The following is a 14,569-nucleotide window of genomic DNA, read 5'->3' as shown; positions in this document are numbered from 1 at the left end:
ATAAAGTTATACAAATACACTCAATGCGGAAACAACGAGCCTCGGAGGCAGGAATGCAGCGGCAGGTGAGGCCATCCGGCGGAAGTGGTGTCTCTGGTGCTGTCGCCCATAGGACCCGGCGTTGCAGTGAACTATAGCAGTTCTAGTGACCGCCGTGCGCATTGGGCATATGTACTGCCGGTAACATACCCTCTGCCAGCGGCTGCACGGTGCCCTCTGCGTCTTCTTTTCTACGGCAAGGCCCTGCTCTCCAATGGCTGGCATTAAAGGTAATGTTACCTTCATACACCTAGCTCCAAGCACAAGGCTGGATGGACTGCCCTGCCCGTGTGTCCGAACTCCTATACATGCTGCTACCTGCTGGCTAGTGTGTAGCTGGGCCGCCCATGCACCTGTACCCAGACATCAGCTGCGGGAGGTACTAAAAGGAATGACAGTGGAATGACAGGGGAATGACAGTGTTGTCTGCAGATAAGGAATGCCAATTGACTATAATGGGAGAAAATGACTTTTATATTAATATTTCTGAAATTATTGCACATATCAACTATATTTTAGGTATACTTCTTGCTAAGACCATTACACATATTTTACATGCAGAATGACGGCTGCCTCCTATGGAATGACGGCCTTTTAATTCGCCATCCTGAAGCCAAAATAGCATTAAAATAGCTCCATTATGCGATATTAAGACCCCGATGTTACGGTGATCCCCATAGCGCACGCGCTCATCCTTTTCCAAATATGTCCGCCTACACCCCTACTCTCGTAAACATGTCACTTGACGCGGAATGACGGCTGCACCCTATGGAATGACGGCCTTTTAATTCGCCATCCTGAAGCCAAAATAGCATTAAAGCAGCTCCATTATGCGATATTAAGACCCCGATGTTACGGTGATCCCCATAGCGCACGCGCTCATCCTTTTCCAAATATGCCCGCCTACACCCCTACTCTCGTAAACATGTCACGTGACGCGGAATGACGGCTGCCTCCTATGGAATGACAGCCTTTTAATTCGCCATCCTGAAGCCAAAATAGCATTAAAATAGCTCCATTATGCGATATTAAGACCCCGATGTTACGGTGATCCCCATAGCGCACGCGCTCATCCTTTTCCAAATATTCCCGCCTACACCCCTGCTCTCGTAAACATGTCACCTGACGCGGAATGACGGCTTCCTCCTATGGAATGACGGCCTTTTAATTCGCCATCCTGAAGCCAAAATAGCATTAAAGCAGCTCCATTATGCGATAGTAAGACCCCGATGTTACGGTGTTCCCCATAGCGCACGCGCTCATCCTATTCCAAATATGCCCGCCTACACCCCTACTCTCGTAAACATGTCACCTGATGCGGAATGACGGCTGCCTCCTATGGAATGACGGCCTTTTAATTCGCCATCCTGAAGCCAAAATAGCATTAAAATAGCACAGTGGAATGACAGTGTTGTCTGCAGATAAGGAATGCCAATTGACTATAATGGGAGAAAATGACTTTTATATTAATATTTCTGAAATTATTGCACATATCAACTATATTTTAGGTATACTTCTTGCTAAGACCATTACACATATTTTACATGCAGAATGACGCGGAATGACGGCTTCCTCCTATGGAATGACGGCCTTTTAATTCGCCATCCTGAAGCCAAAATAGCATTAAAATAGCTCCATTATGCGATATTAAGACCCCGATGTTACGGTGATCCCCATAGCGCACGCGCTCATCCTTTTCCAAATATGTCCGCCTACACCCCTACTCTCGAAAACATGTCACGTGACGCGGAATGACGGCCTTTTAATTCGCCATCCTGAAGCCAAAATAGCATTAAAGCAGCTCCATTATGCGATATTAAGACCCCGATGTTACGGTGATCCCCATAGCGCACGCGCTCATCCTTTTCCAAATATGCCCGCCTACACCCCTACTCTCGTAAACATGTCACGTGACGCGGAATGACGGCTGCCTCCTATGGAATGACAGCCTTTTAATTCGCCATCCTGAAGCCAAAATAGCATTAAAATAGCTCCATTATGCGATATTAAGACCCCGATGTTACGGTGATCCCCATAGCGCACGCGCTCATCCTTTTCCAAATATGTCCGCCTACACCCCTACTCTCGTAAACATGTCACTTGACGCGGAATGACGGCTGCACCCTATGGAATGACGGCCTTTTAATTCGCCATCCTGAAGCCAAAATAGCATTAAAGCAGCTCCATTATACGATATTAAGACCCCGATGTTACGGTGATCCCCATAGCGCACGCGCTCATCCTTTTCCAAATATGCCCGCCTACACCCCTACTCTCGTAAACATGTCACTTGACGCGGAATGACGGCTGCACCCTATGGAATGACGGCCTTTTAATTCGCCATCCTGAAGCCAAAATAGCATTAAAGCAGCTCCATTATGCGATATTAAGACCCCGATGTTACGGTGATCCCCATAGCGCACGCGCTCATCCTTTTCCAAATATGCCCGCCTACACCCCTACTCTCGTAAACATGTCACGTGACGCGGAATGACGGCTGCCTCCTATGGAATGACAGCCTTTTAATTCGCCATCCTGAAGCCAAAATAGCATTAAAATAGCTCCATTATGCGATATTAAGACCCCGATGTTACGGTGATCCCCATAGCGCACGCGCTCATCCTTTTCCAAATATGCCCGCCTACACCCCTGCTCTCGTAAACATGTCACCTGACGCGGAATGACGGCTTCCTCCTATGGAATGACGGCCTTTTAATTCGCCATCCTGAAGCCAAAATAGCATTAAAGCAGCTCCATTATGCGATAGTAAGACCCCGATGTTACGGTGTTCCCCATAGCGCACGCGCTCATCCTATTCCAAATATGCCCGCCTACACCCCTACTCTCGTAAACATGTCACCTGATGCGGAATGACGGCTGCCTCCTATGGAATGACGGCCTTTTAATTCGCCATCCTGAAGCCAAAATAGCATTAAAATAGCACAGTGGAATGACAGTGTTGTCTGCAGATAAGGAATGCCAATTGACTATAATGGGAGAAAATGACTTTTATATTAATATTTCTGAAATTATTGCACATATCAACTATATTTTAGGTATACTTCTTGCTAAGACCATTACACATATTTTACATGCAGAATGACGCGGAATGACGGCTTCCTCCTATGGAATGACGGCCTTTTAATTCGCCATCCTGAAGCCAAAATAGCATTAAAATAGCTCCATTATGCGATATTAAGACCCCGATGTTACGGTGATCCCCATAGCGCACGCGCTCATCCTTTTCCAAATATGTCCGCCTACACCCCTACTCTCGAAAACATGTCACGTGACGCGGAATGACGGCCTTTTAATTCGCCATCCTGAAGCCAAAATAGCATTAAAGCAGCTCCATTATGCGATATTAAGACCCCGATGTTACGGTGATCCCCATAGCGCACGCGCTCATCCTTTTCCAAATATGCCCGCCTACACCCCTACTCTCGTAAACATGTCACGTGACGCGGAATGACGGCTGCCTCCTATGGAATGACAGCCTTTTAATTCGCCATCCTGAAGCCAAAATAGCATTAAAATAGCTCCATTATGCGATATTAAGACCCCGATGTTACGGTGATCCCCATAGCGCACGCGCTCATCCTTTTCCAAATATGTCCGCCTACACCCCTACTCTCGTAAACATGTCACTTGACGCGGAATGACGGCTGCACCCTATGGAATGACGGCCTTTTAATTCGCCATCCTGAAGCCAAAATAGCATTAAAGCAGCTCCATTATGCGATATTAAGACCCCGATGTTACGGTGATCCCCATAGCGCACGCGCTCATCCTTTTCCAAATATGCCCGCCTACACCCCTACTCTCGTAAACATGTCACGTGACGCGGAATGACGGCTGCCTCCTATGGAATGACAGCCTTTTAATTCGCCATCCTGAAGCCAAAATAGCATTAAAATAGCTCCATTATGCGATATTAAGACCCCGATGTTACGGTGATCCCCATAGCGCACGCGCTCATCCTTTTCCAAATATGCCCGCCTACACCCCTGCTCTCGTAAACATGTCACCTGACGCGGAATGACGGCTTCCTCCTATGGAATGACGGCCTTTTAATTCGCCATCCTGAAGCCAAAATAGCATTAAAGCAGCTCCATTATGCGATAGTAAGACCCCGATGTTACGGTGTTCCCCATAGCGCACGCGCTCATCCTATTCCAAATATTCCCGCCTACACCCCTGCTCTCGTAAACATGTCACCTGACTCGGAATGACGGCTTCCTCCTATGGAATGACGGCCTTTTAATTCGCCATCCTTAAGCCAAAATAGCATTAAAGCAGCTCCATTATGCGATATTAAGACCCCGATGTTACGGTGATCCCCATAGCGCACGCGCTCATCCTTTTCCAAATATGCCCGCCTATACCCCTACTCTCGTAAACATGTCACGTGACGCGGAATGACGGCTGCCTCCTATGGAATGACAGCCTTTTAATTCGCCATCCTGAAGCCAAAATAGCATTAAAGCAGCTCCATTATGCGATATTAAGACCCGATGTTACGGTGATCCCCATAGCGCACGCGCTCATCCTTTTCCAAATATGCCCGCCTACACCCCTGCTCTCGTAAACATGTCACATGACGCGGAATGACGGCTGCCTCCTATGGAATGACGGCCTTTTAATTCGCCATCCTGAAGCCAAAATAGCATTAAAATAGCACAGTGGAATGACAGTGTTGTCTGCAGATAAGGAATGCCAATTGACTATAATGGGAGAAAATGACTTTTATATTAATATTTCTGAAATTATTGCACATATCAACTATATTTTAGGTATACTTCTTGCTAAGACCATTACACATATTTTACATGCAGAATGACGCGGAATGACGGCTGCCTCCTATGGAATGACGGCCTTTTAATTCGCCATCCTGAAGCCAAAATAGCATTAAAATAGCTCCATTATGCGATATTAAGACCCCGATGTTACGGTGATCCCCATAGCGCACGCGCTCATCCTTTTCCAAATATGTCCGCCTACACCCCTACTCTCGAAAACATGTCACGTGACGCGGAATGACGGCCTTTTAATTCGCCATCCTGAAGCCAAAATAGCATTAAAGCAGCTCCATTATGCGATATTAAGACCCCGATGTTACGGTGATCCCCATAGCGCACGCGCTCATCCTTTTCCAAATATGCCCGCCTACACCCCTACTCTCGTAAACATGTCACGTGACGCGGAATGACGGCTGCCTCCTATGGAATGACAGCCTTTTAATTCGCCATCCTGAAGCCAAAATAGCATTAAAATAGCTCCATTATGCGATATTAAGACCCCGATGTTACGGTGATCCCCATAGCGCACGTGCTCATCCTTTTCCAAATATGCCCGCCTACACCCCTGCTCTCGTAAACATGTCACCTGACGCGGAATGACGGCTTCCTCCTATGGAATGACGGCCTTTTAATTCGCCATCCTGAAGCCAAAATAGCATTAAAGCAGCTCCATTATGCGATAGTAAGACCCCGATGTTACGGTGTTCCCCATAGCGCACGCGCTCATCCTATTCCAAATATGTCCGCCTACACCCCTACTCTCGTAAACATGTCACCTGACGCGGAATGACGGCTGCACCCTATGGAATGACGGCCTTTTAATTCGCCATCCTGAAGCCAAAATAGCATTAAAATAGCACAGTGGAATGACAGTGTTGTCTGCAGATAAGGAATGCCAATTGACTATAATGGGAGAAAATGACTTTTATATTAATATTTCTGAAATTATTGCACATATCAACTATATTTTAGGTATACTTCTTGCTAAGACCATTACACATATTTTACATGCAGAATGACGCGGAATGACGGCTTCCTCCTATGGAATGACGGCCTTTTAATTCGCCATCCTGAAGCCAAAATAGCATTAAAATAGCTCCATTATGCGATATTAAGACCCCGATGTTACGGTGATCCCCATAGCGCACGCGCTCATCCTTTTCCAAATATGTCCGCCTACACCCCTACTCTCGAAAACATGTCACGTGACGCGGAATGACGGCTGCCTCCTATGGAATGACGGCCTTTTAATTCGCCATCCTGAAGCCAAAATAGCATTAAAGCAGCTCCATTATGCGATATTAAGACCCCGATGTTACGGTGATCCCCATAGCGCACTCGCTCATCCTTTTCCAAATATGCCCGCCTACACCCCTACTCTCGTAAACATGTCACCTGACGCGGAATGACGGCTGCCTCCTATGGAATGACGGCCTTTTAATTCGCCATCCTGAAGCCAAAATAGCATTAAAGCAGCTCCATTATGCGATATTAAGACCCCGATGTTACGGTGATCCCCATAGCGCACGCGCTCATCCTATTCCAAATATGCCCGCCTACACCCCTACTCTCGTAAACATGTCACCTGATGCGGAATGACGGCTGCCTCCTATGGAATGACGGCCTTTTAATTCGCCATCCTGAAGCCAAAATAGCATTAAAGCAGCTCCATTATGCGATATTAAGACCCCGATGTTACGGTGATCCCCATAGCGCACGCGCTCATCCTTTTCCAAATATGCCCGCCTACACCCCTGCTCTCGTAAACATGTCACATGACGCGGAATGACGGCTGCCTCCTATGGAATGACGGCCTTTTAATTCGCCATCCTGAAGCCAAAATAGCATTAAAATAGCACAGTGGAATGACAGTGTTGTCTGCAGATAAGGAATGCCAATTGACTATAATGGGAAAAAATGACTTTTATATTAATATTTCTGAAATTATTGCACATATCAACTATATTTTAGGTATACTTCTTGCTAAGACCATTACACATATTTTACATGCAGAATGACGGCTTCCTCCTATGGAATGACGGCCTTTTAATTCGCCATCCTGAAGCCAAAATAGCATTAAATAGCTCCATTATGCGATATTAAGACCCCGATGTTACGGTGATCCCCATAGCGCACGCGCTCATCCTTTTCCAAATATGTCCGCCTACACCCCTACTCTCGTAAACATGTCACCTGACGCGGAATGACGGCTGCACCCTATGGAATGACGGCCTTTTAATTCGCCATCCTGAAGCCAAAATAGCATTAAAGCAGCTCCATTATGCTATATTAAGACCCCGATTTTACTATGATCCAATAAGCGCACACACTAACCTCTTTCCGTATACGCCTGCCTACACCCCTACTCTTATTAATATGTCAAATTACTTTGTTTTTTTTTTGGTACTTGTGTGTTATTGCGGTGCCCGTTACGTAGCGTCCCTGTCAAAATAAGCGTAGTGTTCCCGCGGCCAGCGTAGTTTAGTGTTCCCGCCCGTCGAGCCGGTGCTTACGTAGTTAGCGTAGTCAGTCAGTGTTATGCAGTTAGTGTAGTCAGTGATCGCATATTGTATTTTGTGGGAACCATCTACTTGTTGCCTACAAATGGTCCCACATCCCTATAGATGATGTGTGTGATTTTTTACACTTTGCCGGGACATTAGGACAAGTCGGCCTAATGTCGGCCCCGACTTCCACTGAGCTCCCCCCGGCAGCTCCTGATATGATTTGGCACTTGATGTGCCATTTTTTGCATATGATAAATCGGATCGATTCAAATCCGGGCAGAGCTGCAGGAGAGCAGGGTCTAGGGGGAGCTTGCGGCGGGGGGGGTCAGGGTCCGTCTGGGGGAGCGGGGACCAGAGACCGGAGAGACTGGGCGGACGCTGATTGCCCGAGAGCTCAGCCAATCAGCGACTGCCCTGCCCACTCAGTCTTTTGAATAGGATGTTTCCTATTCTCCCGCTCGCCGATACCTGGACTCTGCTTTGTGCCGTGCGCTCCCCGCCTGTCGCTACCTCTCCAGTCCACCCGCTAGCCCACTACCCCTCCTGCAGCTGGACCGGACCTCGCTCCCTGCCACCTCTCCTGCCACTAGCTGACTACCCCCTCTGCATCACCCACGGACCGGACCCTGCTCTCCGGTCTCTGGTCCCCACTCCCCCAGACCAGCTCAATGCCGGCTGCACATAAGATTTATCTTATGTGCAGACCGTCCGACATCCAGATCTGATCCGATGCGCACGGGACCACGCATCGGAAGAGATTGGATGTCATACCCTACGCGATTTGGGCAATTTCACCCGATTTCTTGGCCCGATCCTCCAGAATCGGGTGAAATCGGGCCCAAATCGTGTAGTGTATGGGGGCCTTAAGAGATGAAATACACATGAATGAGTGGCAGTGAGGATGCTGACAGTCAGAAAACCAACACCGGCATCCTGTAAGACGGAATCCTGAAAGGGGTCTTGTAAGTATACTTTACAGCCCCTTCCTATCCCTAACCTTCCCCCAACCACACAGACTAACCGTAGTACTCTGCTCACTAAACCGAACCCTCCCACCCCAAAGCCTAGCCTTAAACACATTTCTGGGGGGGCGTGGCCAGGACGCTGAGCTGAGCAGACGTGGGCTGCTGGAGCTCCCACTATCAAGGCCAAAACCTGGTGCCCAGAGCCTCATCCCTACCCACAACTGCCCCAGATCACTTGCCCGGGGCCCCCTCGCACAGCTGACTAGTGCCACAGAGCCGGGGGACATTCCCGGAGTCCCCGCGGGTTGCGGCCTACTCGCGGTGGTGGAGCCAGGGCCTCGAGTTTTGCGGCTGCCCGCGACGCGGTTCTGGGTCCAGCCCGCCGCGCCCGGAGTGGCTGGAGTGAAGCAGAGACCCCCAGCAGCCCACCCAGGAGCGGGAGGAGGCTGGCAGCGGGCTGAGGATCTGCTGCTGTCGCCCGAGGAGTCCTCCCTGCGGTGATCCCCTCTGCTTCAGGGAGATGGCGGCCATCTTGGATCCGGAGCTGCAGCCTAAGACCTCTGCTGCTCTGCCCCGGCATACTGTGCTCCACACGGATTCCTGCAGACCCCCAGCTGCCCCCAGCAAGCTGCAGTAAGTGGCACTCAGTGCCTTCTTTACAGCTACCCTAGCCTACATTAATATAACACCTCACAGGGCATATTACTGTACTGCACTGCCTTCACTCACATACTGGGTGGCAAGCCCCTCTGTACTGTACTGCAGGGTAAGCTTAGCCTGGGCATGAGATAGTGGGTACACAAAATAAGTGTCTCCTGTGCGCCACCTACTCTGAATCTACACTACTGCTCCTTACTTCACTATTCTGCTACAACCAGAATTGATCGGGACACAGTGATCTCACCCCCCTCCTGCTAGCTGTGAATCCCTACCTTATCATTCAGCCCATTGGGGAGTCAGTGTGCTCAGGAATGGGTCTTGTGTACATTTGATGTGACGGCCTCCCATACACCCCATTATGTCAAGGCAGATGCTGTGAGACTGTCCTCTTTCTGCATGAGTGCAGCCTGACAGTTCTGTTTATGTGAAATTGCTACCGACCCCCTTGACCCTATTAAGGAATTGATTTAAGAGAAGTCTATGTTCCTGCCTTCGCCATTATGAGATCGCGCAAAACAAGGTGTCTAAGACAGTGTCCCAGGTGGCTTTTTTCAAACCGTCTTCCAGATCCTCTAAATCTGAAAATGCTCCACCTTCCACATCCACCTCGTCTCCCACTTCACTATTCCCTACGTCAGCCCCTTCCCTGTCTTCTCCTCTGGAGACCCCAACCAGCAGGGAGCTTCCTGATGATGAGGCGCTGACAGTTGGCACCTTGAAATTTCTACTTACACAACTGAAAGATGAAGTATCCGCGGAAATACGTACATCCCTACAGTCGTGCCAGCGTTCCATAAACGAACTGGGAGAATGTACGGATGCTTTGGAGTTGAAAATGGGGGAGGTGGTTGCTTCCCATAACGATTTGATTGACTCTCATGCTAATCTGGAGACGGAAGTCGCCTTGTTACGGGATAAAGTTGCAGACTTGGAGGATCGCTCCCGCAGGAATAACCTTAAGCTAAGGGGCATTCCTGACAACGTCTCTAACAGTAGCCTTCATGATGTGACTTTGGAGATTTTCAAGAAGCTCCTTCCATCGGCCTCGGCTTCCGACCTGTTGATAGACCGGATTCATAGGCTTCCACGAGCCATCAACGCCCCTGAGGGTGCACCCAGAGACGTCCTCATGCGTGTACATTTCTACCACATTAAAGAGGCTCTCCTAAAAGCGGCGAGACCCTCCTCTGAGACGGCTGCTGCCTTGGGCTCCTATCAGTTGTTTGGGGACCTGTCGCAGGCAACCTTAGCTAAGAGGAGAGCGCTACAACCTATTACCTTATCGCTCAGGAAGGCCAATGTCCTTTACCGTTGGGGTTTCCCGACTCGACTACTGATTGTACGTGAGGGGTCAACCAACTCTATCTCCTCAATGGAGGACGGTTTGAAAATATTGCAGAAATGGAACATCCCGGTAACTCACCCAGGGGACTCTCCAAACCGCCGGCTTCAGCAGGACTGGTCGACGGTGGAGTAAGTCCACGCCGGTGGGGAAGGACACGCCCAATGGCGCCTTCTCGCTGGTGGTATTCCCAAATTATTTGGAAAGTGGATACCCTGTGATACGTCTTTTATTAATAGTGCCCACATAGCCCTAATTATCCTGTTGAATTAAGCATATAGAGCATAATTGTTTTACAACGTACTTATGTTATTAGCCATGTCTGATGTAGCAAACCGTTAATTGCACTGCATGTGGCGGACCGGCCCCGGTCTCTCCTTGGAGCGCTCCAGGTGTCCTCTAAGATGCGCCCTATACCTCCTGTTGGCGCACTGTATCTGTTCACTAGTCTATGCCGACTTGGGGGACGTGCCGAGGAGTGAGCGGAGGGCCTGCTGTCTGTGGCGGGCCTCAGCACTTGGTCTAATGTTGTTTAAATATATTGTAATATTAAAACTACCGTGGGGACCTCTGCAGGGGGCCTCCTGATCCCCGTTATGTTTCAACCTATGAGCAAGGGCTCTGTGTCCCTGTTGCATTTCTATTATCTTATTCCTGCAATGTTTGATATTGGCATTAAGGAGATCGGTAGAGTTTAGTATAGTCTGTTTAAGCCTGTTTTAATACTAGTTTGGATTTAACTACCTTGGGGTGTTAGGCCACTACCCCCCTTTTTGAACTATGTGTGAGGTACTTTTTGCTTGGTGCCTCTTCTCGACTCTTCTGAGAGTCGCTGTCTTTACATCTCTGTCTCTATTCTCCCTGCTTAACCTATCCTTTCTTCTTACTATCCCTCCTCTCGGGGTCCCGGTGTGGGTGAGTTATTATGAGATTGTACTCTGCCTAGATAGAGTTAAACTTTTACCCAAGTTAGATTATGGTTAACATTCTATCGCTGAATGTGAAGGGGCTCAATTCCCCCCATAAACGCAGAGTTACTCTGGCCACCTTCCATAAATTGAAGGCTCATATAGTTGCACTACAAGAAACACACTTTAAGAAATCGTCCCCTCCTAAGTTCTCAGATGCTAGATATCCCCAGTGTTATTCAGCCAATGGTCCCCTTAAGAAAGCTGGTGTTGCAATTCTGTTTTCTGTTCACTGTCCTTTCACACTCTCTTTTCAACACTCTGATTCTGAGGGCAGATTTATCATTTTAGTGGGTAAATTGGATGAAGTGGAGGTAACCCTGGTTGCCTGCTATGCTCCAAATACTGGGCAGGTAAAGTTCGTAAGGAGACTCTGTGCATTGGTGCAGAAGCATACAAGGGGAGCCCTCATTGTTCTGGGAGACTTCAATATGGTCTTGGACCCCAATATTGATAGATCGGGCCATTGCTCTAGAAGGGGGACCCAAGCAGCAGACCACTCCTCCAGGTTTAGGCAGATCATTAATGAATTTGACCTACATGATGCTTGGCGTGCTAAGCACCCAGGGAAGCGAGATTATACATTCTTCTCTCACCCTCACCAAACTTATTCTAGGATAGACTTAGCGCTAACAGATAAATGGATTTTAGAGTCTCTACGTAAAATTGAAATACTACCCATTACTTGGTCGGACCATGCCCCCTTGTTTATCTCCTGGGATCAATCTCGCTATAGAGCTCCCCCGGGCCCCTGGAGACTGGGTAAATCGGCCTTGTCCTACCCTGAATCCCTTCAGTTTATTAAGGACGGTCTTACTTCCTATATCTCTACTAATCACCCCAACGACACCTCCATATTCAATCATTGGTGTTCGCTCAAAGCGGTAATCCGAGGTTCTGCCATTCAGGCAGCCTCCAGGTTAAAAAAGGCTCAAATCAAAGAGCGCTTACTAGCTGAAGAAGAATTAACTAGATTGGAGTCTGCCCATAAAGCGAACCCCTCAGATAGGGCTCTACATAAAGAACTGGTTCAAGCTAGAGATAAAGTTAATTCATTTTCTATGCAAGAAGTACAAAAGAATCTAGCCAAATTAAATCAGCGGTTTTACATTTTTGGGAATAAAGCGGGGCGCCTTTTGGCGAGGAAATTAAGAGGCCATAGAGCCAGGGCAAAAATTAACCTTCTAATTAACTCCCAGGGCTCGAGAGTGGTGGACCCTTTTAGCATTGCGAATACCTTCGCTGATTACTACTCACAGCTATATAATCTCAACTCAGACCCACTTACTTACCAACCTACGACAGCCGACATAGATAACTTTCTGAACAGCATCAATCTCCCAAAATTGGACCGAGACATCGCTGTCTCTATGCTCTCCCTGGTCCACTTCCGAAATAGAGGCTGCCATCGACTCTTTGCCACGAGATAAAGCCCCTGGCCCGGATGGATATCCCTCCACCTTCTATAAATGCTTCAAGTCAGAACTTATCCCTGTACTGTTAACTGTCTTTAGTGAAGCCTCGGAATCCAAGGGCTTCCCTAGGGAAATGCTTGAGGCGAGAATAGTGGCGATCCCCAAACCTGGTAAACCTGCAACCTCGGCCCAGAACTTTCGCCTTATATCCCTTTTAAACACTGACCTTAAACTATACGCTAAATTAGTCGCCAATCGTTTGGCTCCTCTGCTTCCTGCTTTGGTGGGATTTGTCCCGGGGAGGCAGGCACCGGATAATACAAGAAGGGTTTTTGATATTGTGGAGTACTGTAATATGAATCTAGAGCCCTTATTGTTGCTTTCTCTTGACGCTGAGAAAGCGTTCAATAGGCTCCATTGGGGTTATCTTTTTGAATTCCATACTTGCCCTGTATTCCTGTCCTTCCGCAAGGGTCTTCGTGAACGGCTGCCTGTCCTCTAGCTTTAATATTACCAACGGGACCAGACAGGGTTGCCCCCTGTCCCCACTAATTTTCGTTCTGGCTATTGAACCGTTGGCGGAAAAAATTAGGACAAACAGCCAAATAGTGGGCCCAGTTGTGGGTGAGATTCCCCATAAAATTTGTATGTTTGCAGATGACATACTTTTATGTCTTCTGGATCCTGAGAGCTCCCTCCCTGCTCTACACGAGACTCTGGAGGAATATTCCAAAGTATCCTTTTATAAGCTTAATACCTCTAAGACTGAAGCCCTCCCACTGCATATCCCTCCCGCGGTAACTACAGTATTAAAAGACAAATACCAATATGCCTGGCAGAACAAATCGATTAAATATCTGGGGGTGCATGTAGCTTGGGATCTCAATATTATAGATTGTAATTTTATCCCTTTACTGAATGCTTTTGAAAAGCTCATTACTGAATGCAGTGTTCGCGAAAACCACCCAAAAAAGTGGGTCCCGGGGACCCTTCACTTCTAAAAATTGGGGTCCTACCGGACCTTTTCTGGGTCCCAACGGAATAAATCCTCCTCTCCCCTTCTCCCTAGCATAGCACATGTGGGTCAGGGGGGGGGGGGGGAGAGAGTATCAATTGGCCCACTCTCATGAAGGTACATATATACTAGAAACTAACTAAACCTGAAAACAGGGACAGTGCGCGCCGAAGGCGCGCGCTAAAAATTTATGGCATGTGTTTTTGGGGGGGGGGTGGTGTCACATAGTAGTACACATTACAGCACACCCCGTAATGCCCAGTACACATTACAGCACACCCCGTAATGCCCAGTACACATTACAGCACACCCCGTAATGCCCAGTACACATTACAGCACACCCCGTAATGCCCAGTACACATTACAGCACACCCCGTAATGCCCAGTACACATTACAGCACATCCCGTAATGCCCAGTACACATTACAGCACATCCCGTAATGCCCAGTACACATTACAGCACACCCCGTAATGCCCAGTACACATTACAGCACACCCCGTAATGCCCAGCACACATTACAGCACACCCCGTAATGCCCAGCACACATTACAGCACACCCCGTAATGCCCAGCACACATTACAGCACACCCCGTAATGCCCAGTACACATTACAGCACACCCCGTAATGCCCAGTACACATTACAGCACACCCCGTAATGCCCAGTACACATTACAGCACACCCCGTAATGCCCAGTACACATTACAGCACACCCCGTAATGCCCAGTACACATTACAGCACACACCGTAATGCCCAGTACACATTACAGCACACACCGTAATGCCCAGTACACATTACAGCACACACCGATATGCCCAGTACACATTACAGCACACACCGTAATGCCCAGTACACATT

At 48.3% G+C, this 14,569-nt stretch overlaps 1 protein-coding gene across 1 annotated transcript in view; it reads left to right on the top strand.

Annotated features, from left to right (window-relative positions):
* The first annotated feature begins 15 nt into the window (after positions 1-15).
* LEPROTL1 (leptin receptor overlapping transcript like 1) overlaps positions 16-14,569 on the top strand; it is a 42,232-nt gene continuing 27,678 nt past the window's right edge. The window contains exon 1 of the mRNA XM_083177375.1: positions 16-269. Coding sequence (XP_083033501.1) covers positions 254-269 — 16 coding nt within the window. The 5' untranslated portion in view covers positions 16-253. The remainder of the gene's footprint in view (positions 270-14,569) is intronic.

The sequence above is a fragment of the Crinia signifera genome, chromosome 1, assembly GCF_055691185.1.
Source record: "Crinia signifera chromosome 1, ASM5569118v1, whole genome shotgun sequence".
Classification (NCBI taxonomy): Eukaryota; Metazoa; Chordata; class Amphibia; order Anura; family Myobatrachidae; genus Crinia; species Crinia signifera.
Note: the sequence above shows the minus strand (reverse complement) of the source record. Positions and strands in the feature narration are given on the sequence as shown.